Below are 27,932 nucleotides of genomic sequence, written 5' to 3'. Positions count from 1 at the left end.
ATTTTAGAGTTATTTGATTTGAAAGACAAGAATACATAGAGCTACTTTCACTAAGGCACTGCTTGTGAGACAAACAAAGAAATTATGTCAAAAGTACACCTGACAATTCTTAAATAACAGACTTAGTTCAGATATTCCGCTTTCTAAAATTGACAATGGCTTCATAATCATTAGTTCTATCCCTCTACCGCGTAGTGAAAGCAAAACTGGTTGCCATTTTAGTAATGGGCCGTGAGGTGGCATCAAAACAAACAAACCAGGAAGCTGTGAATTGAAGGGCTTAACTGAGGAGTCAATTTACAGTTTAAAAAAATTTTTAATACTGAAATCTTAGACTAAATTAATAATTTTAGGCCTATCAATTAAACTTATAAAAGTAATTTTAAATAATAAATAGACCTATTTTAAAAGTATTCTATTTTGAATGGGAAAAGGCCAGGTTACTGAGGTATACTTATTTAATATATTAAATTATCTAGCTAGGCCTATTCCCAGTTGGAACCTTATCACATTATCAATAATCACTATTATCACAGATTTAATTATTATTAATTATGCTTAATGATAGGCCTATTAAAATAGATGAGTAATAATAATCCATTCCCAGTTTAAACTGTTATCAGCCCAATATTAAAAATAGAGAAAGCGACATGGTGCAAAGTGGCTAAATGTTTTAGGGACAACTGTCAATCTGTAAGTAGAGTGTCACCTTAGATTTTAAACTTCATTTTTGGTCAACTTAAACAGGAAAAACTATTTACATACTTTTAATTTGATTCTAATTTTAATCATCCAAATTTATCGGTAGACTAGAAAAATACTTGAAAAAATGCATTTGTTTTTAAATGACCATAATGTTATGACTGATATGATAGGTTATTTTTAACGAGTGTTGTGATACGATTGACTATTCAGCATTAATGTGTCATCTGTCGGATTTCTTCCAATTCAAATACATGGCGATCAAGTTTTATTTTTATTGAATATATTTTTCTCCTGATGATTTTTTAAAATTTATGAAATAATTTTAGTTAGACATATAATTTGTCACAAGTTTTAGTGTTGTCAAAAAAGCATTAAATACCTTATGTTCTGCTTAATATTCTCAATTATTGGTCCTAAAAAATGTGCTAAAGGCAAGTTTACATCAAATACTAAGTGTCCATTTTTAAACAGAGATCAGTCTTGCTTGGTTCATCCATTTACAATTAGTTGAATTTTAAAAGATAGAGCTACCTTTAAATTTTCCACTTGTGATGCCACCACTAAAATAATCAATTTACCAATACCAGAAGGGGCCAAAGAGCAAGGATAGCCATAATTGGGCAATGAGATTATTCATCATACTTTTTTTATAGGTTTTAATCAATCCTGGTAATTTTTAGCCAGATCTATAAACAAGATGCTTCTGTCAAATTTAAACCAAAAAAAAATATTTTTAAAAAATAAATAACAAAATTAATAATGAAATCTGGTCACATGCCAATTAATTCTTTTACAGTCATTATAAAGCTAGGCTAAGCTTGACCTTTTTTTCCCTTTAAATAGTACATCAGACAGAAAGTTAATATATGCCAAATTGACAATGCCTTCTAAACAGTTATCTGTTTAGATAATTTTATCATCACCAAAAGAATTGGTAAATTTTGGAGGTGGTAGGGGGTAATATATTTTCCCTTATAATATTAATATCTGTTTCTAGTTGAATTTTTATTTTGTTTAGAAAATAAAATAGAGATGACGGACATTGAAGACAGTGAACCAGAGGAAGGCGATGCCGAGGTGCTGGATCTTGGAGGCCAAAACTTAACATCTATTCAATTGCCAGAAGGGGCTGTGCCAAAAACTTTGATTTTGGACAACAACAACTTAAGTAAACTTGATGGCTTAGAACAGTGTTGTGGACTTACTCAGGTAAATCTAGTTTATCTAACTTTTACCTAGATACAAATAGACCCTGTTCTTTAAATAATTGAAATTTGTTTTTGAACTATACATAATTTAAAAAAAATAATATGACCATGGCACATTTCTAAGCTCAACACATTTTTTACTTGAACCTAATTAACCTTTTGATTTAAACTTGCACTTTTGTTTCTTAGCTTTCTGCAGTGAACAATCACATTGTGAGGATGTCAGGCCTCCATAAACTCCAGTCACTTACTGTCTTGAGTCTGTCTGGTAACAGTATTGTGGCCATTGAAGATTTACAGACACTGACTGAGCTAATGTGGCTTGACTTATCCTCTAATTCTATTAAGGTACATTTTTTTCCTACATAGGCACACCAACTTTTTAATATTTGTTTATTCTTAGAATACAAACTCATTTAGTGATTACCTTATAGAACTGATTGTGTGTGTGTAGTGAGTGTATTGCTTGTTCTAAATTTCTGTGTTTACAAAAGATTGAAAGCTGCCAATAAATAAATTATTAAATAATTATATTTTGTCAATACTTTCTTTTTAACTCAGTCTGTTGTATGGACTTGAAGAGGGACACTGGTTATATTTTGAAACAAAGAATGAATGTGATTAAACTGCTTTGAAATAAAAATAAATATATTTGTCACCAGATGATCGAACATTTACCCAAGGGAGGGAAGCTTCACTACTTAGATTTATCTGGTAATGACATCAATCACATATCAGATCTCAGCAGCTTTGCTCAGCTAAAGGTTAGTTTCGTACACTGTGTGGTTGACTGTGAGATTAAAAATATCACCATTTTGTTTTTTGCTTTGAGTTTTTAAATAATAACCAAAGTTAAATGACCCTTTCTATTGGCCATCAGATCAAAAAGGGATAACTTTCTTACTTTGTTTGTGAGCTATAAGCCACTAAGCCATTCTTATTTCTGTAGACCTTACTGTTGCATGGCAATGACATCTCATCGCTGAAGCCAGCAGCCACTTGTCTCCCTCCCAGTCTGACAATACTTTCCCTAGCAGGAAACAGCATTTATGATTTAAATGAGGTACTTTCATATTAGATTAATTTTTAAATTTTGTTATGGTATTTTAAACAATCTTAAATTATCATAATTTTAAACAATAACCTAATAATAAAATAATTAACTAAAATTTTTAAGTGCCTATTTATTTATTTCCTTAACCAGATTAGTTACCTGACTGGCTTATCACACCTGCAACAACTGTCCATTGCTGATAATCCATGTGTGCTAATGACAGAAAATAACAAATATCCTTGTATTTAATTGTTTACCTGACTTTTAGGACAGACAAAAAATAACAAATATCCATTTCTCTAATTGTTAAACCAAAATTATTTATTATTATTATTTATTATATATTTTTTTTTGGTTTAACTAATGTTAAATAGTAGCCTATCCTACTATTATTAGTATTGATTTCCACCTCATTAAAGGATTAGCTAATCATAATTAGCCTCCAATACACTTTATTGAGAAAAACTGAAAAAATACCTCACTTTTCTTTATTTTACTCATATCTTTTTTGTCTGTTTTACTTTCTTTATATGTTCTCAATATTTGGTCATTAATTATCAGAAGATGTGCTAGTTAAGTTTCTTACTTAATATTTGAGCAATTTTTTTTATCAACTTTGACTACAAAATTTGGTCATTATCCATTTATTTGAAGAATATTTTTACTTAACTGTGACTACAAAATTTGATTATTATCCATTTATTTGGAACTGGTGTCCTGCAGTGGAGATTGTTGATGGCTTTATTTTGACAGAGAAAGAAAAGTAAGATTTACTTTAATTTTAATTAGTAGTTTGCAATTTGTAGCATCACCTTGTTAGTGTTCAGAAAAAAATTAACAATTGAGTCTATGTAGGTTTTTAACAATATTCAAATAAAAGCCATAAAAACAATGCTTGTGAACCACTAACTTACAATAAAAATTTAACAAAAAGTTAAACTATGCTAGTGTGAAATGATGCATTGAAGTGTGTTGAATGAATTGTGGTGTTCTATGTAATGTACTGTTTGGTGTGAAATACAGTAATAATGTGATACTTTATATGTTGTATACTTTTTATGTAGTATACTTTATCTGTAGATTGTTGGGAGAATGGCTGTACAGTCAGGGCAAAGGTCGTCACTTCCACCCTGGTGAGCACTCACAGCTGGTGGAATATCTGGTCAGCATTTGTCCACTGACAGAGACAGAAGAGGTAAGCGCATTCCTCAGCATGGGGGGGGGGGGGCACACAGTGCCACAGCCTAACTCCTAACTAACAGGGGACTGTAAGCTGCATTTAAGTGATTTCTTGGGTAAAACATTTAGTATGCAATAAATACGTTGTGTGCTAATACAAATTCTGAGTTTATAGACTCATGAAATGACGGAAATATTTCATCAAATTTACATGATACTATGTAAACAATGATTCCCTAATATATCTCTATGTGCAAATGAATGTATTAGAGTTTCACCATTTAAGAATACATTTCCTTTCCATGTTTATTAAACAAATTAAAGTCTATAATTTTACTCAAATGCTATTGGTAAAAAATAGTGCATGTGCTGGGGAGTTCTAGTTTCAGATTTTTTTTTTCAGATTTCTTTCCTTCTACACAGACTTGTGTTTCTTTTTCTGCCTCTTTTTTGTCTAAGGTTTTTCAAAGTTCAAGATTGTTTGTTATTAAATGAATAAGCTGTTGAAAACCTAGAAAAACTTTAGCAAAAACCCACTTTTTACTTGAAATAAGATGGAATATTTAATTATTTTCTGAACTCTTTTTACATTGCTGAATAGTGTAAAATTTTTATTGTATAATATTTTAGTTAATTTACATAGATTTTTCATTGGGAAGTAATCAGAATCACACCAACTAGGTTAGATAACCCAGTACAAGTATTTATTTCTTTGGTTACTTCCCTTTAATCTCTGTATAGCTGACGAAATATTTGATAACGTTTAGCGCTAGATGGAATACATGCCACCCATTCTGACCAGTGGTGTAGCGAGGGGGGGGGTGCGGACCGCACCGGGTGACACCATTTAGGGGGGTGACACCAAGGCAAAAAGTAGCAAAATATAAAGAGACTTTTGTTGTTGATTAAAGCATGGACTCAGGTACTTTTGTCGTGTATTGTTGCACCCCCCCCCTTCTGTGCCGGATATAGTACACCCAAGTTCCTGTTGTGGAACCTATTTTTCTCCCTTGTTGCCACTAAACGTGATAACCAAAGCCTGTGGGGTTAAAGTAATGGTTGATTCTCGCAATGCTTTGAGTCTGCAATTTACCAGCGTGACGTCATCGACTGGATTTATGATAAGCTGGAAAAGGCTCCCGCGGTGTTTATATACTTTTTTTTTAAAGACAGATATACTGATTTTTTTTTATACACAATAAATATATGAGATAATTTCAAGAAAATGGAGGGTGAATCATGTAACAAATCAACACAGACGTTTTGCACTGAAGAAAGGGCAACTAGTAGACTAAAAGCAGCTGCCATTGTGTTGTAATGAAGGGGGGGGGGGGGGAACTTGAAGAGTGGGCTTCTAATATTCAACCACGCAACGTCTGGCTTTTCAGAAGGCTCCCGAAGAAAATTATGTTCCCAAAAAATTATCGTTTTGGAGTATAAATTCATCATAATTGAAATAATTGGTGTCTCGGGCAGGACCAGAGCTTAAATGTAGTTATTTTATTGCCATTGTCAATTCGTTCATTGAATTAGGAACTTTTAATTTTTAAACCCATTCAAACCTCACTAAAACCCACCGTTAAAAACCTACCATTTACAATCGGTGTATCTTCCAGACTTTTTTTCTCCGGGGGTGGGGGTGGCGGACAATGGTAAAAGTATATGTTTTCTATATAAAATTCTATTTCGTTGGGGTGGGGGGGGGGGGGCGGTAGACTTTCTTCGGGGGGGGGGGGGGGGGCTCCCCAAGCGATGCATGGAAGAAACTCAGTTTACAATTCCCCCCCCCCCCCCCCAAATAAAAAAAAGTACCTCATCGATGAAACAAACCTAAAAACCTACCACGCACTATTAATACAAACCCTAAAAATCAGTCATCGGTGAGACAAACCTATATAAAAACCTACCCCTATCTCTGAGACAAGCCTATATAAAAACCTGCCCCTATCTCTGAGACAAGCCTATATAAAAACCTGCCCCTATCTCTGAGACAAGCCTATATAAAAAACCTGCCCCTATCTCTGAGACAAACCTAAATAAAAACCCACCCCTATATTTGAGACAAGCCTATATAAAAACCCACCCCTCACCGTTAAGACAAAACAACCCTACCCTACCGATGAACGACTGGTGGAAATCCCACTGCCCTGCATGTACCAACCTGTCTCGATCGTTACGCCTCAATAAAATTTCTATACCGGAACTTTTTTTTTCCTCTCTCAAGGCCAGGCTTTGACTTTTTATCACATTAATGCTTTTGTTGCAGACGGCAAAATGGGGCGGGTGTTGGGTGGAGCTGTTGGGGGGGGGGGGGGGGGGGGAGTGGGGTTGGACGTGACTAGGCAAGTTTAAAAAATCAGAGCGATCATTTTCTAGGAATTATTTAATCAATTACCTGTTTGATCGAGTTCTTCACACAGCCATTCCCAAACAAAACACGACATACATCTAAAGGTGAACTAACACAGGTTCTCTATGTGGATGGACAGGCACAAACTGGCTCTAATTAAGTACACCAGGCTACACGTAGCAGTTAACTAGTAGAATCTTTGGATAGCGGTAATAGGGCAACTTTTGACTCTCATTAAGTACAAAAGGGCTACATGTAGCAGTGAACTAACAAGAGGCTACATGTAGCAGTGAACTAACAAGAGGCTACATGTAGCAGTGAACTTACAGAATCTTTGTGTAGCGGTGTTAAGGCACTGATGGCTCTCATAATGCAATCATCCCAGCCAGTTTTCACCTGGAACTGATGCTAATGACCAATGACATGTCACCTGTGGTCCGTAGATCTCTCGTCTCATGTAAACCTCACTGCACACATTTACAGACGTAACTAGACATACGATACTCTGGTAATTAGACATACGATACTCTGGTAACTAGACATACGATACTCTGGTAGCTAGACATACGATACTCTGGTAACTAGGCATACGATACTCTGGTAACTAGACATACGATACTCTGGTAATTAGACATACGATACTCTGGTAGCTAGACATACGATACTCTGGTAACTAGACATACGATACTCTGGTAATTTGACATACGATACTCTGGTAATTAGACATACGATACTCTAGTAACTAGACATACGATACTCTGGTAATTAGATATACAATACTCTGGTAACTAGACATACGATACTCTGGTAACTAGACATACGATACTCTGGTAACTAGACATACGATACTCTGGTAACTAGACATACGATACTCTGGTAACTAGACATACGATACTCTGGTAACTAGACATACGATACTCTGGTAATTAGACATACATACGATACTCTGGTAACTAGACATACGATACTCTGGTAACTAGACATACGATACTCTGGTAATTAGACATACATACGATACTCTGGTAACTAGACATACGATACTCTGGTAACTAGACATACGATACTCTGGTAACTAGATGTGCATTAGTTTTCCACATATCTGAACCGTCTTTGTTAGGTATAGTTAGTCAGTAGTCACTCGCGGCCAGCCTTATGTTAGAAATACAATTATAGCCAGTATTGACCGCCCCCCCCCCCCCCTTCCTCCATTTAAACCGACTACAGAAGTGAAAATGGTCATATTTTACGTTCCCTCATACTTCCGCGATGTGGCGTGATTTATTGCTTTTCTGATGCTAATTCGGTAACTAGGCGGTATCCAAGGACGCGGGATGACTAGACTTTCCAGAATAGATCTAATCGTGTCATAGAATCAACTCCAGGCGTCCGACAAGTGAGTCACACGCAAGCCGGAGCCAGACTGACATGCGAACTTAACGCTGCAGTTAAAGATGCGTTAGATTTGTATTGAGTTGTCGTTTTCAGGAGGGGTAATCTTATTTTGTAGTCACCTTTCCAGAAATGTGTGCGGCTCCGATGTTTTAAAACGTGTAATGAATTTTTTTAATATTATTATTACAAAATATGCAACTTCTTGTTTCTTATATAAAGGGAAAATATCGCGCAGGTCGAGCCGCATCTCATAACCCACCACCACATCCCCTCCCCCAAGCTACACCCTGTAATATTTTCCCCTATATTTTAAAAATCGAACACATTTTTTTTTGTCTATTGTTATTTTGGTTTTTTCATCCCACTAAATCGATCGTTGAAACATTGGTTGCGAAATACTGTTTGTATTGATTGTACTTGAATGCGCTGTATGATTAAAATCTGGATTGGTATCATAATGAATGATTTGTTCAAACTTTTGTGAAAGGTTGGTTCCGTGTTTATTTTTCCCCCAACAGCCGACCAGCGTCCAATAGAGTCCTGGTAAGATCCAATGCCCTCCGGTTTTCCATTTCCTTTTCTCAAACCTGGTTTTAGCCTCTATTGTTGAAGACCCCGCACAGCTCAATAAAACGTTTCTTTTTAAATTTTAAACGAAAGTCGAAATAAAAACGCTGAGTTCTAACGTTTGCGCATGTCCAATGAGTCGTTAGTAACATTTGTTCCGTTGAAACTTGAACACGCTTGATTTTTTATCCATTGTGATCGATAATAAAATAATTATAAGATCTATGTACTGTCGATCTCCCCAACTTTTCTTGTCGTTCCGTTTTTTTTTCTGCATACGCTTTGTTTATTGTGTACTTAGACAAATCTCTTTTGTTACTCATATATAACTGTACAGTTCTTTATGTCAGTACTAGACAGTTCACGCGTGTAATTCTTTATTTACAAGTTATCGGCTGTGTTGTTCACTCAAAGCCAGGCGTCAGCACAGGATTGGGGTTGTGGCTCTGTCACATCACCTGAGACTGTAGTTCTCTTGATGGAGGGGGGGGGGGGGGGTGGCACAGGATTGGGGTTGTGGGTCTGTCACATCACCTGAGGCTGTAGTTCTCTTTACCTACTCTATCGTGTACTCAAGTAAAACGGACTGATCAGCCTAAACATTAACCGCTCTTTACCTACTCTATCGTGTACTCAAGTAAAACGGACTGATCAGCCTAAACATTAACCGCTCTTTACCTACTCTATCGTGTACTCAAGTAAAACGGACTGATCAGCCTAAACATTAACCGCTCTTTACCTACTCTATCATGTACTCAAGTAAAACGGCCTGATCAGCCTAAACATTAACCGCTCTTTACCTACTCTATCGTGTACTCAAGTAAAACGGACTGATCAGCCTAAACATTAACCGCTCTTTACCTACTCTATCGTGTACTCAAGTAAAACGGACTGATCAGCACTAAACATTATCCGCTCTTTACCTACTCTATCGTGTACTCAAGTAAAACGGACTGACTAAACATTATCCGCTCTTTACCTACTCTATCGTGTACTCAAGTAAAACGGCCTGACTAAACATTAACCGCTCTTTACCTACTCTATCGTGTACTCAAGTAAAACGGCCTGATCAGCCTAAACATTATCCGCTCTTTACCTACTCTATCGTGTACTCAAGTAAAACGGACTGATCAGCCTAAACATTATCCGCTCTTTACCTACTCTATCGTGTACTCAAGTAAAACGGACTGATCAGCCTAAACATTAACCGCTCTTTACCTACTCTATCGTGTACTCAAGTAAAACGGCCTGACTAAACATTATCCGCTCTTTACCTACTCTATCGTGTACTCAAGTAAAACGGACTGATCAGCCTAAACATTATCCGCTCTTTACCTACTCTATCGTGTACTCAAGTAAAACGGATTGATCAGCCTAAACATTATCCGCTCTTTACCTACTCTATCGTGTACTCAAGTAAAACGGACTGATCAGCCTAAACATTATCCGCTCTTTACCTACTCTATCGTGTACTCAAGTAAAACGGACTGATCAGCCTAAACATTATCCGCTCTTTACCTACTCTATCGTGTACTCAAGTAAAACGGACTGATCAGCCTAAACATTATCCGCTCTTTACCTACTCTATCGTGTACTCAAGTAAAACGGACTGATCAGCCTAAACATTATCCGCTCTTTACCTACTCTATCGTGTACTCAAGTAAAACGGCCTGATCAGCCTAAACATTAACCGCTCTTTACCTACTCTATCGTGTACTCAAGTAAAACGGACTGATCAGCCTAAACATTATCCGCTCTTTACCTACTCTATCGTGTACTCAAGTAAAACGGACTGATCAGCCTAAACATTATCCGCTCTTTACCTACTCTATCGTGTACTCAAGTAAAACGGACTGATCAGCCTAAACATTATCCGCTCTTTACCTACTCTATCGTGTACTCAAGTAAAACGGCCTGACCAGCACTAAACATTATCCGCTCTTTACCTACTCTATCATGTACTCAAGTAAAACGGCCTGATCAGCCTAAACATTAACCGCTCTTTACCTACTCTATCGTGTACTCAAGTAAAACGGACTGATCAGCCTAAACATTAACCGCTCTTTACCTACTCTATCGTGTACTCAAGTAAAACGGACTGATCAGCACTAAACATTATCCGCTCTTTACCTACTCTATCGTGTACTCAAGTAAAACGGACTGACTAAACATTATCCGCTCTTTACCTACTCTATCGTGTACTCAAGTAAAACGGCCTGACTAAACATTAACCGCTCTTTACCTACTCTATCGTGTACTCAAGTAAAACGGACTGATCAGCCTAAACATTATCCGCTCTTTACCTACTCTATCGTGTACTCAAGTAAAACGGACTGATCAGCCTAAACATTATCCGCTCTTTACCTACTCTATCGTGTACTCAAGTAAAACGGACTGATCAGCCTAAACATTATCCGCTCTTTACCTACTCTATCGTGTACTCAAGTAAAACGGCCTGACCAGCACTAAACATTATCCGCTCTTTACCTACTCTATCGTGTACTCAAGTAAAACGGACTGGGCCGTCTGACAATGGCACAACAGGGCGTCCATTGTTCCACATAAACAACAAAAACATGAGGGGAAAAAATGCTGACTTGCTAATCTTTGGCTTGTATTGTCGCTAATCGAAGGTATGTAAACACAAAGTTACCGTTGTGTGGTAACAAAGGTTAGATGGAGCAAGACCTGCTCGCCGGCTGTTGGCCCGTCTGCTGACCTGTCTGTTTACCTGTCTGTTCACCTGTCTGTCAGTCAGGGTTCTGGCAGAGGGAAGTAGGACGTCTGGACGTCATGTCCATTAGAAAGGTGAGATGGTTTGTGGTAATGTTCCAGTGTGTTTTGGTTGGTGTGGTTGGTGGTAATGTTCCAGTGTGGTGTGGTTGGTGCTTTCTGAGTGAGAAGCTTTGTGTCATGTGGTTTAGCGTGATGTGGTTAGTGTTTTCTGAGTGGGAAGTTTTTTGTCATGTGGTTTAGCGTGGTGTGGTTGGTGCTTTCTGAGTGAGAAGCTTTCTATCATGTGGTTTAGTTTGTGTGGTTAGTGTTGCAAACACGCGGCGTTTGTTATATAAAATATTTCATGGCGGTTGTCATTCGACTTAATGCTTTGTTTAGCTTGGTTAGGTGCTTATTGTCATGTGACTCAGCAACAGATGTCACTTTGCGTTGGGTGCTTAGTTAACGCATAGGTTGCAATCTCTTGGTAGGTCGACACCTACCACGTGCTATGCACACCCTTCGACACTTGGTAGGTGTCGGTTCGACACCTACCACGGTGCTATGTACACCGACACTTGGTAGGTGTTGGTTCGACACCTACCACGGTGCTATGTACACCGACACTTGGTAGGTGTTGGTTCGACACCTACCACGGTGCTATGTACACCGACACTTGGTAGATGTTGGTTCGACACCAAGCATGGCTTTTTGTTTGCTACATCTTTCTCACCGCTTTTAGGTGTAAATCGTGAAGCTCAGACGCAATCATTTCATGTTCAGTACCAATTATCTCATGTCCCGTTAAAGTGATAACACAGTAAAAAGTGGAACACCCGGCCCAGCATACCTTAGTACCGCCCGTAGGTTCAGTTAACACCACAAGTTTACAATTTTTTAGCCTTAAGTTTCCGCTCTAAGCCTGCACCGTGGGAGTCGCTTGAGTGGAAATGTGTAAACACGCACACCAACAAACACACACACCAACAAACACGCACACCCACAAACATGTTTTTTTTAGTGTTAGCCCCTGGATTCACTTCGATGTTGTCAAATTATCGATCAACAAATCTACACGTTGTAGAATGACTTGTTTATCCCCCACTATTCAACCCCCCCCCCCCCCTAGATATTTCTTTTTATTTGACCCCGTCGGTATACCATACTTTTTAATCACGTTCATAACACCAGCACGGTTAGCAATACATTTATTCACCTCGGTACTTTCAAAATGGCTGCCCCCTGTTGTTTACTGGTTGTCATGGAGGCAATGGTGGGTCGATGTTGCTAAAATCGTCTCATCCTGCGTGTTACGAGGAAATGTGTGTTAATATTCATAATATCCAGGTCAATACTTCCGTCAGCTAGCACTGGAGGAAGGAAGTGAACAGTCTGTGGGGTCCAAACGATAAAAATAAACAAAAAGTCGTTCGTCTGCCAGTGTTGAAATCCCCCGTCTGACAACGGCCATCATTGGTGGCAGACTGGAGGGGCGTGGCGGCTAATCGAGTGAGTCAGTTAACTTCTGTACTTGTGATTGTTTCGTTAGTCACTAGACCGACCACAGCGGCGTCATGTCTGGGCAAACGGCAGACGCACAAGACGCCGAAAATAGACTGGAATCTTCCCTTGTACCTGTTGTAGATCTAGTGTAGTTAAATGACGTATGGCAATATATTCAGTGGTTATTTTTAGACCCCCACACATTGTCATCAAAATATGATTTGTCATGTTATTGAAAACTATTGTAGTAGGTTATGTTTTTAGAGTACTGTTCTTTATGACCCCCCCCCCCCCCTCATTCCACATCCATCCATCCCAATAACTCCACAGCCATGGAGGGCTTTGGTCTACTCAACCACCATCTTCCACCCAGACTTGAATGCTGTCTTCTACTTCCATGTCTGCCAGTCTGTCGTAGGTCGCTCTCCACATCAGCTGTTCATCTGGGCCACGGTCTGTTTTTTTTCCGGCCGTTTCACTTTCGATCTTTTGTTATACACATACCTCCTCTGTGATTTGACTTTCCCCACCCCAACACATGAATAACTAATGCCTGTACTTGCTTGCTGGGCCTAAAAAGTGTTGTCAACGTATTAGTAGCATGCCTTGACACAATTTACCCTGACTCCTGCAGTCAATGTTTATGTAGTGTTAGTGTGTTCAGTTGATCTTAGCCTATGCCATTCCACAATTTAGTGCTGTATTACAGGGAATTCTGCAGTCAATGTTTATGTAGTGTTAGTGTGTTCAATAGATCTTAGCCTATGCCATTCCACAATTTAGTACAGTATTACCCTGACTCCTGCAGTCAGTGTTTATGTAGTGTTAGTGTGTTCAATTGATCTTAGCCTATGCCATTCCACAATTTAGTGCTGTATTACAGGGAATTCTGCAGCCAGTGTTTATGTAGTGTTAGTGTGTTCAATTGATCTTAGCCTAAGCCATTCCACAATTTAGTACAATATTACCCCGATTCCTGCAGTCAGTGTTTATGAAGTGTTAGTGTGTTCAGTTGATCTTAGCCTATGCCATTCCACAATTTAGTACAGTGTTACAGGGAATTCTGCAGTCAGTGTTTATGAAGTGTTAGTGTGTTCAATTGATCTAAGTATGGCTGTAAATGTTGGCCATGTCAGGTACGGTGGGCCTGAGTGTGATCTATGTCGTAAACTTACCCGAAATAGCTCAGGAAACTTCCGAATGGGATCGCACTGTTGATTTATCAGCGCAGTTTATCGCTACCATCTCACCCCCTGTTCCATGGCTTTATATTTTAATCACGTGTCAAGGTTTTATTTGCTGTTTGCCAATTTTTAAAACTCGAATAAATCAAGTTTTACCGTCGAGTGGAGAAAATTGTCAGCTTTCGGCTTTTTTTAGGGAATTTTTTTTAAGACACCTTCGATCTTAAAAATTATTCGCGTCAAGTTGAGAATTTATTAGGAACGTCTTAGTTTAGTTATTTCAATTTATTCTCTCAACCTGCCCATTAAAGTAAAAAAAAAAGTTTATTAAAAAAATGGTTAAAATCACAATTAATGAATTGGCAACAAGATTTAAATGAATAAAAAAACGAAGCGCTTAGGGCAAGAATATTTTATTTCGCTTACTTTTGCTTATTAATTCTGTTATCCGGAGTTTTTGTAACAAAAGCCTGTACGAAACAAAATAAATAAACCAAAATCATTAAATGGATTTTTAAAATAGCTTCTTCCGTGTTTCATAAGAAACCTCTGATCATTTAAGTTGACATGCACTAAAAAAAATATTTTTGTCAATATTGTGAGACAGAGTGGCCGTAGTGAATATCAATAAAAAAAAAAATAAAGCCCGAAAAAAAAAAGAAATTAAATATTTTAAGAATCAATGTTATAAAGTTCGCGAATGTAGAAAACTTAAAATTATTTTTTTGTAATTAATGCTACATTTCTTTTCTTTTTTTAACTTTCTAGCAATACGTTTTTAAATGCACAGAAATTAAGAAAATAAAACTCATTTGCATTCTTGAATAAAAGCAAATGTCACCAAAACGTGTACGAGATTTCACGAGCGCCTAATGGCCAGCCTTACATGTGTTGAGCCTCCTGATAAAACTGGGTTTGCCAGGTTGAAAAGCTACCCCTCACTACTGTAACAGCGGTATCAAAAATCTGGCCACTTCCGGTTGCTAGAGACGAGAGGTGAGATAAAGGTTAACGACCGGGTCTCTCTATATTGTTGTCCCCCAGATGTGGGACTTTACGAGGTCTGATGACCTAATAAGGTCCAATGTCCTACCAAGGTTCAATGTCCTACCAAGGTCCGATGTCCTACCAAGGTCCGATGTCCTACCAAGGTTCAATGTCCTACCGAGGTTCAATGTCCTACCAAGGTCCAATGTCCTACCAAGGTTCAATGTCCTACCAAGGTCCGATGTCCTACCAAGGTCCAATGTCCTACCAAGGTCCGATGTCCTACCAAGGTCCAATGTCCTACCAAGGTCCGATGTCCTACCAAGGTCCAATGTCCTACCAAGGTCCAATGTCCTACCAAGGTCCGATGTCCTACTAAGGTCCAATGTCCTACCAAGGTCCAATGTCCTACCAAGGTCCGATGTCCTACCAAGGTCCAATGTCCTACCAAGGTCCAATGTCCTACCAAGGTCCGATGTCCTACCAAGGTCCGATGTCCTACCAAGGTCCAATGTCCTACCAAGGTCGTGTAGTTTACGAGCCACTTAAATAGAAAAAACCCAGCTCAATTCAGATTTAACTTAAAGTGGCGCATTCTCTACACTCTACTCAATATGTATTGCTAATGAAATGTTAAAGTATGGTATATGTTTGGGTGACTTTAAACATTTTTCTTATTATCTGTATGTGCTAACTTCGCTGGCTGCTATAGCTTCGACTCCAACTCAAACTAGTTATAATGTACTGAATAGGAATTACTTTTCATTAAAAAAAGAAACTTTAACCTGACTAGCATTTGACGATAACAACAGTACTGGCAGTAAACATGGAGGGTGGAGGGGGGGGTGGTGTGTGTGTGTGTATGGGGGGTGGGGGTTGAGGGTATTGATTACCAGCAGTGATCCGACAAGCGGTTACAAGTGCATGTCTGACACGTTATTGATACAATAATTGTACGGCTCGAGGCTATCCACCTCCCCTCTACCCGCTACTGCAAGACAATATCTAGTTGTAATATGGCTTGTAAGTAGGACGTTAACTTCTCGTTCTCGTACTTGCCAGCTAGTATTTTTCAAACCAAATGTGAATATTTTTATTAAATTTAAAAAAAAAATTAAACAGAAAAAGTTTCATTCACTATTGTTAATTTATTTAAAATCGTAAACAATGATAATTACAGACTACAAGGTGTAGGCTAGCTTAAAGAGAAATGTAGCCTATGGTTGTGATTTCTTAAAAGAAGCGAACAGTTTATTATTCATTCAAGTCGGTAACGAGTTGTCCTAAATGTAGTAACAATATTATTACAATATTATTAATAGCTTAGGTCTAACGGTACTTTATTTGATTCTATTATTAATCAAAGCTTTACAATTGTTGCATTTTGGGTACGATTGGTATTTTTAAATGTTGAAGCGAGGCCTAGAAACTTTTAGGCTCCATATTTTAAAAAAAATTAATGAGAATTATATTCAAAACAAATAATTTACTTCGAAAATGTTTCTCTCTCTCTGGGTAACGAGATTTTGAATTTTAAGTGGGAGTGACCGAGGCTTACAAGCCCTATAGCACATAGCACTTACACTGATGCAACTATTGGTGACAGGGCTAACTGGAATCTTTGCAACTTACTTCGCATTTTTACATTCATAACAAGGTCTTTATTTATTATTGTCCAAGATATTCTCTAGTTCTGACATGGCGCCCACCAACTATTGGAAACAGTTTAATTGTTTAATACAACAGCTAAAGGGTGTTAAGCTTGCTCGAACGTCGAGTTGATTTGGTAAGGTCTCTCTGTGAACCGCTGCAACTTTGTGGTCATTTGTTGACTGTACTCGGTGCAACAAAATAGATCTGGTTCATCAAAAACAGCAATAATTAAACCAGGGTTTTTAGAAATTTGTGTTTTTGGTTAAATCAATTAATTAAATAAATCAGCCACTGATTTTTACGCTAGTCGAAACAATCTAATTGTGTAGTCAGCACTATGTTCAGCCATATTGGCTTTCCCTGACTCAGCTAGATTTAGAGACTCGAACTGTAAAATAAACTCATATTGTTTTTTTTTTGTTTAGAAATCGCGCACTTAACCACTCGACCATGCGGTTCAGTGTAAAAATTACATCGTTGGGAAAATTTCTGTAGATTGTGCAAGAGTTAGTACAAATTTACTGAGTGCAAAAAAGCGATCGTTTATTCGGCCCATTACATTTATCCTTGTGTGTCCTTTGTATGAGTGGAACAACAAGTCTAATGAATGAGGACAATAGAAATTATGCTGGAGAAAAATCTCTGTGGTTGCAAAAATTCGCCATGCCGCTATCTGCTATTGATACCCTCATTCTCCTTATCAAATATGAATATTCATGGGGCGTCAAGACATGGGGTAGATGTTCGCTCGGTGTAGCTCAAGCGTCGTTTTGTTGTGGTCCAAATATTGGCCAACTCTAATGAATTATTATATTTTTTTTTATATATAGGATGGTGAAATGTTGGACAGTTGTGTGGGGGAATCGATAAATCAATCACCAATTAACACATCAATCAGCCGCCATCTTAGAGACGATAACTAATCGATTCTGTCCACAGGGCCAGCCGTCTAGGCTTGAACAACTGTAAATATGTCAGGCTTTTGCCGAATATAATCGGCGTTTTGTGGGAATCGATTCCCTACGGCTTGTCTTAGTGCCAGGTGGTATAGGGTTAACTTGCTCAAACAGAGCCAGGTGGTATAGGGTTAACTTCCTGGAATAGAACCAGATGTTATAGGGTTAATTTACTCAGAGTCAGGTGGTATAGGGTTAACTTCTTGAAATAGAACCAGATGTTATAGGGTTAATTTGCTCAAACAGAGTCAGATGATCTAGACTTAACTTTCTCAAACAGGGCCAGGTGGTATAGGGTTAACTTCCTGGAAAAGAACCAGATGTTATAGGGTTAATTTGCTCAAACAGAACCAGGTGGTCTAGACTTAACTTTCTCAAACAGAACGAGATGGTATAGGGTTAACTTGTTTGAATACTCTTGGTGGTCTAGGGTTAATATGTTGAAAAATAAAATAACTCACGATTCCTTAGACCTCAAATCCTTTCAGAAGACCTGATCTTTCTTTCTAATCATGTTTTATGCTTTGATCTTGTTTTCTTTGTTGTCCTATTTGGTGTATGTGTCTCTAATCTTTTTTTTTGGTCCATCTGCTGTATACATCTTGCTATTTATTTTTGTTGAATTTGGTTTTGTATTTTCTTATCGGCATCAACTAATTAACCTAAACATTCCATTTACCCGTGCATGTATTAAAATATTTCTGTTGTTTAGAATCTGCGTATTATCACTCCGTAAAACAACGTTAATTAAGGTCGTCCTTGAATACTTGTTTGAACTCCTTATAAACACCCTCTGATATATTTTTATGATTAGTTTTTTTTTTCATTTCATCGATTTTTATTTCTTTTTAATATCCCCCCCCCCTCTTTCTTGTAGAGTGTCTAGAGTTGTATATGTTGTACCACGGTACAACATAACATGTTGTACCTCGGTACAACATAAGACTGAGTATTGCATGCTTGGTACAGCTGTCTGGGTGTGTGGGGGGGGGGGGGGGTCGTACTAAAACAATGGCTGGAACCACATGAAAAATAGGAAGAAAAATGTAAGGTTATTATGTAAAAAATCGTTTTTTCAGACTGTTTTTTTTCTTGTTCTTTATTAAAGCACCGTGTCACTGTGTCCTAGTTTTATTGAAATGTCCCCCAGTGCGTTTACATTTTTAGCTCGAGGTGAGTAATTTTCCTATCGATATTCTCATATTCCTATGATAAAGTGCGGCGCAAGTGTTAGCGAATAATGGCCAACACATTAGTGCAAATGGCGTTACTTGCCTCAAGCAAGAGATGACGGGTCTTCTCTAGAATTCTGTGTTCAAATGTGTGTTTGTGTGGTTACCAATCGATGGTTGAACATGTACCCTGTGCAGGTTTTTGTACCTACCTTGGTGTCGGTAAATTAAACATTACTTGGTGTCGGTAAATTAAACATTACTTGGTGTCGGTAAATTAAACATTACTTTGTGCAGGTTTTTGTACCTACCTTGGTGTCAGTCAGAGGCGTAGCGACCCTTCCCGGCGCCCGGAGACAAACTTTTCGATTTCCACCCCCCCCCCCTCGAGATTTCGATTTGCATCCCCCCTCAAACTTTCAATTTGCACCCCCTCGAGATTTCGATTTGCACCCCCCCCCCCTCAAAGTTTCGATTTGCACCCTCCCTCGAGATTTCGATTTGCACCCCCCCCCTCAAACTTTCGATTTGCACCCCCCTCAACCTTTCAATTTATTTTTCAACCCATTTTGGCGCCCCCTAAGGTCGGCGCCCGGAGACATATGCCCCCCCCCCTCGCTACGCTACTGGTGTCAGTTAGCTGAACATTACCTTACCTTGTGCACGTTACTAGTTACTCGGGTTTTATTGCTCTTTTCACTAGTACTTTAAACACTTTGACGTACTACACTGACGTCTATCGCTGTGATATTAGCATGCATCATTTTCTGCTCGCCTAGACAACAAGGCAAACGAGACTTTTCATGCAAGTCACATATTTGTGACAAATATCCGATCTTGTCACAATTACGTCTTATATAAATATCCAAAGTCGAAATTAGCGCCACATTCACTTCTAGCTTGTAGTTAAGATAGGCATGTAATCAAGATAGACATGTAATCAAGATAGACATTTAATCAATCAAGTTAGACATGTAATCAAGATAGACATGTAATCAAGATACACATTTAATTAAGATAGACATGTATTCAAGATAGACATGTAATCAAGATAGACATGTAATCAAGATAGACATGTCATCAAGATAGACATGTAATCAAGATAGACATGTAATCAAGATAGACATCAAGATAGACATGTAATCAAGATAGACATGTAATCAAGATACACATGTATTCAAGATAGACATGTAATCAAGATACACATGTAATCAAGATAGATATTTAATCAAGATAGATATTTGGCCAGCAGCTTCTATTGATGACCCGTGCTTACCCTCGAGTATCTTAAATCATTCACCCGCTTACAACATACTAAACAGAAATCAAGCACTGTATGTTGTGAGATGGGAGATAATTCGATCTTCCACTCAGCCCCTATCTCAAGCTGATCTCACTGCTCCTGGGTTCAAGTCAGACTGTGGTGGAGCTCCATTGTTCCTTGTCTGCCGGGGAATCTAAAAGGGCCTTTTTATCCGACAAGATGGGGCGATTTTAGCAGTAGAATGGAAGAATCAATTCTATATCACTGAGTGTAGCAGTCTAATGGGATAATCAATTTTCTCTTCGTCTGAATGCTACAGGCTGATTAAAGAATCAATTCTCCTCACTCTATATAACAACAGCCCGATAGAAGAATCGAATTAAGAATCAATTCTCTATCCCTGAATGTAGCAATTTGATGGAATAATCAATTATCTGTTGTCTGAAAGTAGCAGTTTGATGGAAAAATCAGTTATCTATCTGTTTGAAAGTCGCAGTTTTATAGAATAATCAGTTCTCTATGAGTGTTGAGTCCGTTAAAATAAATTAATCCTCTATGACTATGTAACAGCCAGACGGTATAATCAATTCTCTGTTTGTCTGTCTGAATGTAGCAGTCCAATGCAGACATCAATTATTTATCTCTGCCTGAATTGTCCGTGTACTGTAAACATTAATTCTCTATCACGGACTGTGGCTGTCTGATAAATAAATCAACTCTCATTAAATTTGGAAGTCTAATGAAGATCAATTTTTTTCGCTGTCAGAATGTATCAGTTTAATGTAGAAATCAAGGTTTGATCACAGACAATGCTTTCTTTCGTTGACCGAACTTTCTTTGTCTCGACTGATTATTTGAGGGTTGGAGATTTGATCTCTTTTGGTCTGTCTTTGAGGGTTGGAGATTTGATCTTCGTCATTCTCTGAGTTAAGGGTTGGAGATTTGATCTCTCTTGGTCTGTCAGTCTCTGAGTTGAGGGTTGGAGATTTGATCTCTCTTGGTCTGTCTGAGTTGAGGGTTGGAGATTTCACCTCTCTTGGTCTGTCTGAGTTGAGGATTGGAGATTTGATCTCTCTTGGTCTGTCAGTCTCTGAGTTGAGGGTTGGAGATTTGACCTCTCTTGGTCTGTCAGTCTCTGAGTTGAGGGTTGGAGATTTGATCTCTGTCAGTCTCTGCGTTGAGGGTTGGAGATTTGATCTCTCTTGGTCTGTCTGAGTTGAGGGTTGGAGATTTGATCTCTCTTGGTCTGTCAGTCTCTGAGTTGAGGGTTGGAGATTTGATCTCTCTTGGTCTGTCTGAGTTGAGGGTTGGAGATTTGATCTCTCTTGGTCAGAGTTGAGCGTTGGAGATTTGATCTCTCTTGGTCTGTCTGAGTAGATGGTTGGAGATTTGATCTCTGTCAGTCTCTGGGTTGAGGGTTGGAGATTTGATTTCTCTTGGTCTGTCTGAGTTGAGGGTTGGAGATTTGATCTCTCTTGGTCTGTCTGAGTAGATGGTTGGAGATTTGATCTCTTTTGGTCTGTCAGTCTCTGAGTTGAGGGTTGGAGATTTGATCTCTCTTGGTCTGTCTGAGTTAAGGGTTGGAGATTTGATCTCTCTTGGTCTGTCTGAGTAGATGGTTGGAGATTTGATCTCTGTCAGTCTCTGGGTTGAGGGTTGGAGATTTGATTTCTCTTGGTCTGTCTGAGTTAAGGGTTGGAGATTTGATCTCTCTTGGTCAGAGTTAAGCGTTGGAGATTTGATCTCTCTTGGTCTGTCTGAGTAGATGGTTGGAGATTTGATCTCTGTCAGTCTCTGGGTTGAGGGTTGGAGATTTGATTTCTCTTGGTCTGTCTGAGTTGAGGGTTGGAGATTTGATCTCTCTTGGTCTGTCTGAGTAGATGGTTGGAGATTTGATCTCTGTCAGTCTCTGGGTTGAGGGTTGGAGATTTGATCTCTCTTGGTCTGTCTGAGTTGAGGGTTGGAGATTTGTTCTCTCTTGGTCTGTCAGTCTCTGAGTTGATGGTTGGAGATTTGATCTCTCTTGGTCTGTCTGAGTTGAGGGTTGGAGATTTGATCTCTCTTGGTCTGTCAGTCTCTGAGTTGAGGGTTGGAGATTTGATCTCTCTTGGACTGTCTGAGTTGAGGGTTGGAAATTTGATCTCTCTTGGACTGTCTGAGTTGAGGGTTGGAGATTTGATCTCACTTGGTCTGTCTGAGTTGAGGGTTGGAGATTTGATCTCTCTTGGTCTGAGTTGAGGGTTGGAGATTTGATCTCTCTTGGTCTGTCAGTCTCTGAGTTGAGTCTATGACTGGTAAGTTGGTTTCAGCAATCCAACGTCACTTCCCGTCCTTGTACCTGTATTGTTCAAGTATTATACGGCGTCAATAACATTGATAGCAAATAAAGGTAATCCCCGTGAAAATTGCAACTTGTGCCAGTTTTTTTAGATAATATAATAATTTTAGTCCACGGCTTAAGGCCTGAAATGTTTAACTTACATGCACGAGAGTTCAAATAACTGATATGTTTTGTTTTGTATAATTTGGTTCTAGCAGAAGTAGAAAAAGATTGAGGGTTTGTTTTTCAAGTTTATAACCAATAGCATTCGACTAAAAAACGCAACAAAACTATAGTCCGTCAGTCAGAAATCACAACTAAAGAATGAAAGTCAGGTGCAAGCTCTACTAAATCATTATGCATACACTCGGTGATGGTATTTCTAATGTTTGTACATGTTTGTCGATCAATATTTCTTTTCTGTTCATGTGTAGGCTAATTATATGAGATATGGTTACTATTTCCTTAATGGGGGGGGGGGGGGGTAACATATTTTATTTGAACATTTACTTAAGTAAACTTATGGCCTTTTCACATGGAACAAACGAATGTAGGTAAAAGTTCTGTCCCTTATTCACAACTCTGTCTAATGTTTACCATGTGGTCTATATTACGTAACGCATATACTTCTACTAAAGATATTTTAACACTAATAATTGCATAACATTGTAGCTAAAAGAACCCAGTGGTGTAGCGAGGGAACACGGTGTTGTTGTAGCTGCGAGGGAATACGGTGTTGTTGTAGCTGCGAGGGAATACGGTGTGGTGTAGCGAGGGAATACGGTGTTGTTGTAGCTGCGAGGGAATACGGTGTGGTGTAGCGAGGGAATACGGTGTGGTGTAGCGAGGGAATACGGTGTTGTTGTAGCTGCGAGGGAATACGGTGTGGTGTAGCGAGGGAATACGGTGTGGTGTAGCGAGGGAACACGGTGTTGTTGTAGCTGCGAGGGAACACGGTGTTGTTGTAGCTGCGAGGGAACACGGTGTTGTTGTAGCTGAGTCGGATAACTCGGGCTTGCTGTTCTTTCAAATTTCCCATGTCGCAATACAAACCATATACATACTTAAAACATTGATTTTTTAATTACCAACTCTTTCAAAAAAAAATTCCGTCAACCGGTTTCAGCGCGGCAAATCAACAAACCCATGAACGAGGCTTTTAACTGTTCAATATTTCTCAAATGTGGGCCTTGTGTCTCCACAAGCACTCGCTTCCCAGTTTTATCTCGCTACAATCGTCTCAGTGCAAGAAAATCCTTATGGAAATTATTTTAGGATCTCAAGATCTCATCGTGTTAATTGGATTTCTTTTCATCATCATCTTTTTCCAGTTAGTGCCCAAGAATTATTGGGGCAGATAAATTAGAGTTCTGCTTTTTTTTTCAATGACCGAGGTGTGGTCAGCACTATGCCCAGCCGCCTTTATTTCCCTACCATGAATTAGACAACCATCGGGATCCGAACTCGAGACTTTCGGGTTAACAGTCGTTAGCGGATTTCTTTTATCACCTTTTAATCTTCCAGGTCCAATCCTAAAATCATCTTCAGACAAATCTCAGTTGCTTACCTGTAGGTCAACTTATAAGTACACATTGTCCACCCTTTCCCTTAGACGGAGCCTCACTTTCCCTTAGACGGAGCCACACTTTCCCCTAGACGGAGCCTCACTTTCCCCTAGGCGGAGCCTCACTTTCCCCTAGACGGAGCCTCACTTTCCCCTAGACGGAACCTCACTTTCCCCTAGGCGGAGCCTCACTTTCCCCTAGACGGAGCCTCACTTTCCCCTAGGCGGAGCCTCACTTTCCCCTAGACGGAGCCTCACTTTCCCCTAGACGGAGCCTCACTTTCCCCTAGACGGAGCCTCACTTTCCCCTAGACGGAGCCTCACTTTCCCCTAGACGGAGCCTCACTTTCCCCTAGACGGAGCCTCACTTTCCCCTAGACCATGGGTAGGCAACCTGCGGCTCTTTTGATGTCAAGATGCGGCTCTCCAGCTCCTTGCACAAATATTAATAGTTATATAATTTAATTTTCAAAAACTCATAAACAATCTTATACTGTAAAAAAACAAGTTCAAACATGATTTAAAAACTGATAAGAGAACAGTGAGAATAGGCGGAGTAGATCGTATACAGACAGCTGACAGCCGCTTGGGCACCAGGCTCAGCCCAATAGCTGTGCTGTGGACAGCCTCGTGGCGACTACTTTATGCTTGCTACTGCTCAAGTGCCGACTTTTTCAAATATCGTTAAATTGGATAAATGTTATTCAGAAAGCATTCCTCTGCCAGTCAGTATGCATTAATTTGACCTGAGAAACGAAGTAATTTATTTACTAGCCTCCTACGTTTGAGCCAGGTACTGCACTGTGGGGTATGAGTAGGGTGGAAGATAAGCCCTGTGAGAACCGGAGCGACCAATACAGTAATCAAACCGATATCCAAAACAGTTGTTTAGTCGGAGTTTGCCGTGTTGAGGCCTGCCTGGCTAATGGGAGACACTTCCTGAGCCAGAGATGTCCGTAAAGAATAAAAAAAAATTATTGGCTTTAAAGTGGATTGGGATTGTCCTATAGTTATAATATTTGATAACTAACTTAATCATAGCAGAGCTAGCTAAAACACTTTTTGTGATAAACATGTTTTTATATTAATCAATATTAGTTCATATTTAAAGCTATTTATTTCAAATAAAAATTCAAGTTTATTTCCCTAATCGTTATTAAATACCCCATCATTGGAAAAAATAATGTAAGTGGCTCTTTAAAAACTGGGGAATTGTGTAAACTGGATTGCCGACCCTTGGTATAAACAAACTAAACAAATTAAAATGCAAGGGAATTAACTTTTATAGTAAAATAAACCAACTAAGCAAACACATTGTCTAATAAGAAATATTAACTAATTAATAATATATATTGATAATTTTTTTAAATTTTTTACATGTAGTTTAAAATTAAACTAGAATAGGATATTCAAAAACAAAATAATTAATCTTAACTTATATTTAATACATATAAATCATATAATTACGTTTTGTTATTTGGTATAAGTAAGATCTCTTCATCAAACTAACGCTTGGTGTAGACGATGTTTTTGAAATTTTGGATCCCATTCAGGGACAGGAAATAAAACAGCATAGGCTCTAGACCAGGGGTCGGCAACCTGCGGCTCGCGAGCCGCATGCGGTCTTTTGATATCAAGATGCGGCTCTCCAGCTCCTTGAACAAATACTAATAATCTTAATAAAAAATAAAATATTTGAAATGAAAAAAAATCTTAGTGGCTCTTTAAAACCAGGGAAATTTTGAAAATTGTAACTTTTGGCTCTTCCGCTTCAAAAGGTTGCCGATCCCTGCCCTAGACGGACCCTCACTTTCCCCTTGACGAACCCTCAGTTTACCCAAGTCGGAGCCTCACTTTTCGTAGACCGGACGCTCATTTTCCCCTACCCCCACGTTCGACCCAGTGTCTTTGGCCCCGTTATTATCCTATTCCAGAGAGAAATCTGACGGACCTGGAAGTAAGTTTCTCCATTGAACCCCCCCCCTCCTCAACCCCCCCCCCCCCCCCCCCCCACACCCCTCCCCCCTCCCCGTTTCACCCGTCAACAGTTCCAGTGGCCTGCCCTTGTCTGTTTGCTTTAGGTTTGTGTTCCCGTTCAAGGCTGGCATACCTTGGTTGACTGGGTGTCCGTGGGCTTCGGGGCTTTGAGTACGTTTATCGATACCAGTACGGTAATCGGTGACCTTGATTATTTCCCTCAATACCAGTATTGACCTTTATTAGTGCTACTGATTTACCGATACCTGTACGGCCGGTAATCGTTCACCTTTATTGTTCCGCCAGATTTGTCGATACCATAATGGTGACCGTTCGCCTTTATTAGTGGCTACTGATTTATCGATATTACTAAAGTAATTAGTTTTCCTTTTGCTAGTCGCTCCTGATTTAACGATACTAGTACGGTAATCGTTCGCTTCGTTATTCGCTCCTGGTTATGCCTAAGTAACTACTGTATCGTTTAGATGACCAATCCTGTACGCGCTTGTTATTAATTATTCGGTGCGCTTATAGAATACCTGGGCACAAAAGCTGAGGTATTTTTTATTTGATCTCTGGGCAACATCCTTTTTCGTTCATGCCGGCACTATATCAATTTTTGTTTGATGCCGGCACAATATTAACTTTTATTTGATGCCGGCACAATATCAACTTTTTTGTTGTTGCCGGCACCATATCAACTCTTATTTGTTGCCAGTACATCAGTTTTTGACATCAGTTTTTTTGTTGGATGAGTCACAGCATCAGAGTCCTTGAGTTTCCCATTTCTACAGCGCATCAGGTTTCCGTGTAAAATAGGATATCAGCAGACTTAAAAGATTATCTTTACCGTGGGGAGATTTGAATATCGACTTGATGATTTAAGCTTTGATCCTCGCCAGCAGGGGCATTAACTCTGCTGGGTTTTAGAAGCGTCGCCCCGCTCTCTGAGATTACTTTGTCGCTAGTTCATTTTCGTTTAATGTGAGTTTAAACAAAAGTTAAAAGTAGTTTCTCCCTTTGATCAGAATATATTTAGAATTGTATTGTTTGATGAACTCGGGACATTGGAATTATTGAGCTTCATTTTGTACTGGAGGGCGTATGTTTCCTCTGAAAATGGGTGTTACATTGGTCTTGCTGCGGTCAGATTTGATGGCATTTAGAGAGGGGAAAAGGGGGAGCATGTGTATAACAGTGAAACATTGTTGGATCGTATCTTGGGAGTGTGTTTTGAGATTGCATCAGAAAAAGACAGTAGCTGTGCGCATGCGTGAGAGGAAGGGAGAAGAAGGCAAGAACATGGCGTAGCTTGGCTGAACACGCCGTCTATGTGAAGACAAAATAAATGTATATAGAACGTAAAAGAAGGCTTGTCTTGTGATTTCGTATGTGATAGATAAAGGTAGGAGAAAGGCCTGTGGCAAGTTTATATCGTGAACCCAGTCACACAAAAAGGGTGTGACAATGTGGCACGGATAATCAAGTCTTCCTACAACGTAACATCGGAGGCTTGAAATAAAATGAAGAATTGGAAGTTGGTGAGGTCTGGCAACTTACTCGACATCCAGATGAATGCTAGGGGAGTTTTTATATGCGTAATATGTATATGAGCTAATTAATTTCCATCTAGTGCCAAAGTAGAGCTCGTCAGTATCTATTGTCGTGATATAAACAGGGCATCAAGTAGCCAGTGCAGTACGCAGCCTGTCCCAACTAATGCTTGGTACCAGTGAGAACTGAGCTGGCTCTGGTATGTGCAGGTGATCACTCGTGTTTCAGTTTTTATTGCACCTGGTGTTTAAACACACGATTAATGTCGATGTTTAAACACACGATTGATGTCATGTTCGATAACCCGCCATTAGGTTAATGTTAGAGTTACCTCGCCTGTTGTCATGACTGCTCGTGAATAATCCAAACATAATGGTCAGAAATGATGGAATCGACGGGAGGCTAATGTTGCCTGATTTACATTCGCTCTAGGGGGGGGGGGGGGGGAGTTGATGTCCGCTCTAGGGGAGGCGTTGATGTCCGTCCGGTGACGTCAGTTGTCGGTTGTTGTTTTTTTCATCGTCTGCCCACGATTGCTGGCCATCGTCTGGATGTCAGTTGGCTGTCATTCGGATATCAGTTGACTGTCATTCGGATGTCAGTTGACTGTCATTCGGATGTCAGTTGA

The 27,932-nt window shown here is 39.2% G+C and overlaps 1 protein-coding gene across 1 annotated transcript in view; it reads left to right on the top strand.

The window, feature by feature from the left end:
* The window catches only part of LOC131936956 (uncharacterized), a 63,666-nt gene that overhangs the window by 2,297 nt on the left and 33,437 nt on the right, over positions 1-27,932 (top strand). Inside the window, exons 2-9 of the mRNA XM_059294100.1 lie at positions 1,724-1,914; positions 2,103-2,261; positions 2,576-2,677; positions 2,863-2,976; positions 3,118-3,208; positions 3,342-3,362; positions 3,622-3,730; positions 4,048-4,162. Of these exons, the coding sequence (XP_059150083.1) occupies positions 1,724-1,914; positions 2,103-2,261; positions 2,576-2,677; positions 2,863-2,976; positions 3,118-3,208; positions 3,342-3,362; positions 3,622-3,730; positions 4,048-4,162 (902 nt within the window). The remainder of the gene's footprint in view (positions 1-1,723; positions 1,915-2,102; positions 2,262-2,575; positions 2,678-2,862; positions 2,977-3,117; positions 3,209-3,341; positions 3,363-3,621; positions 3,731-4,047; positions 4,163-27,932) is intronic.

Source organism: Physella acuta, unplaced genomic scaffold (assembly GCF_028476545.2).
Source record: "Physella acuta isolate Inbredline_101_S28 unplaced genomic scaffold, ASM2847654v3 ptg000197l, whole genome shotgun sequence".
In the NCBI taxonomy this organism is placed as follows: domain Eukaryota; kingdom Metazoa; phylum Mollusca; class Gastropoda; family Physidae; genus Physella; species Physella acuta.
Note: the sequence above shows the minus strand (reverse complement) of the source record. Positions and strands in the feature narration are given on the sequence as shown.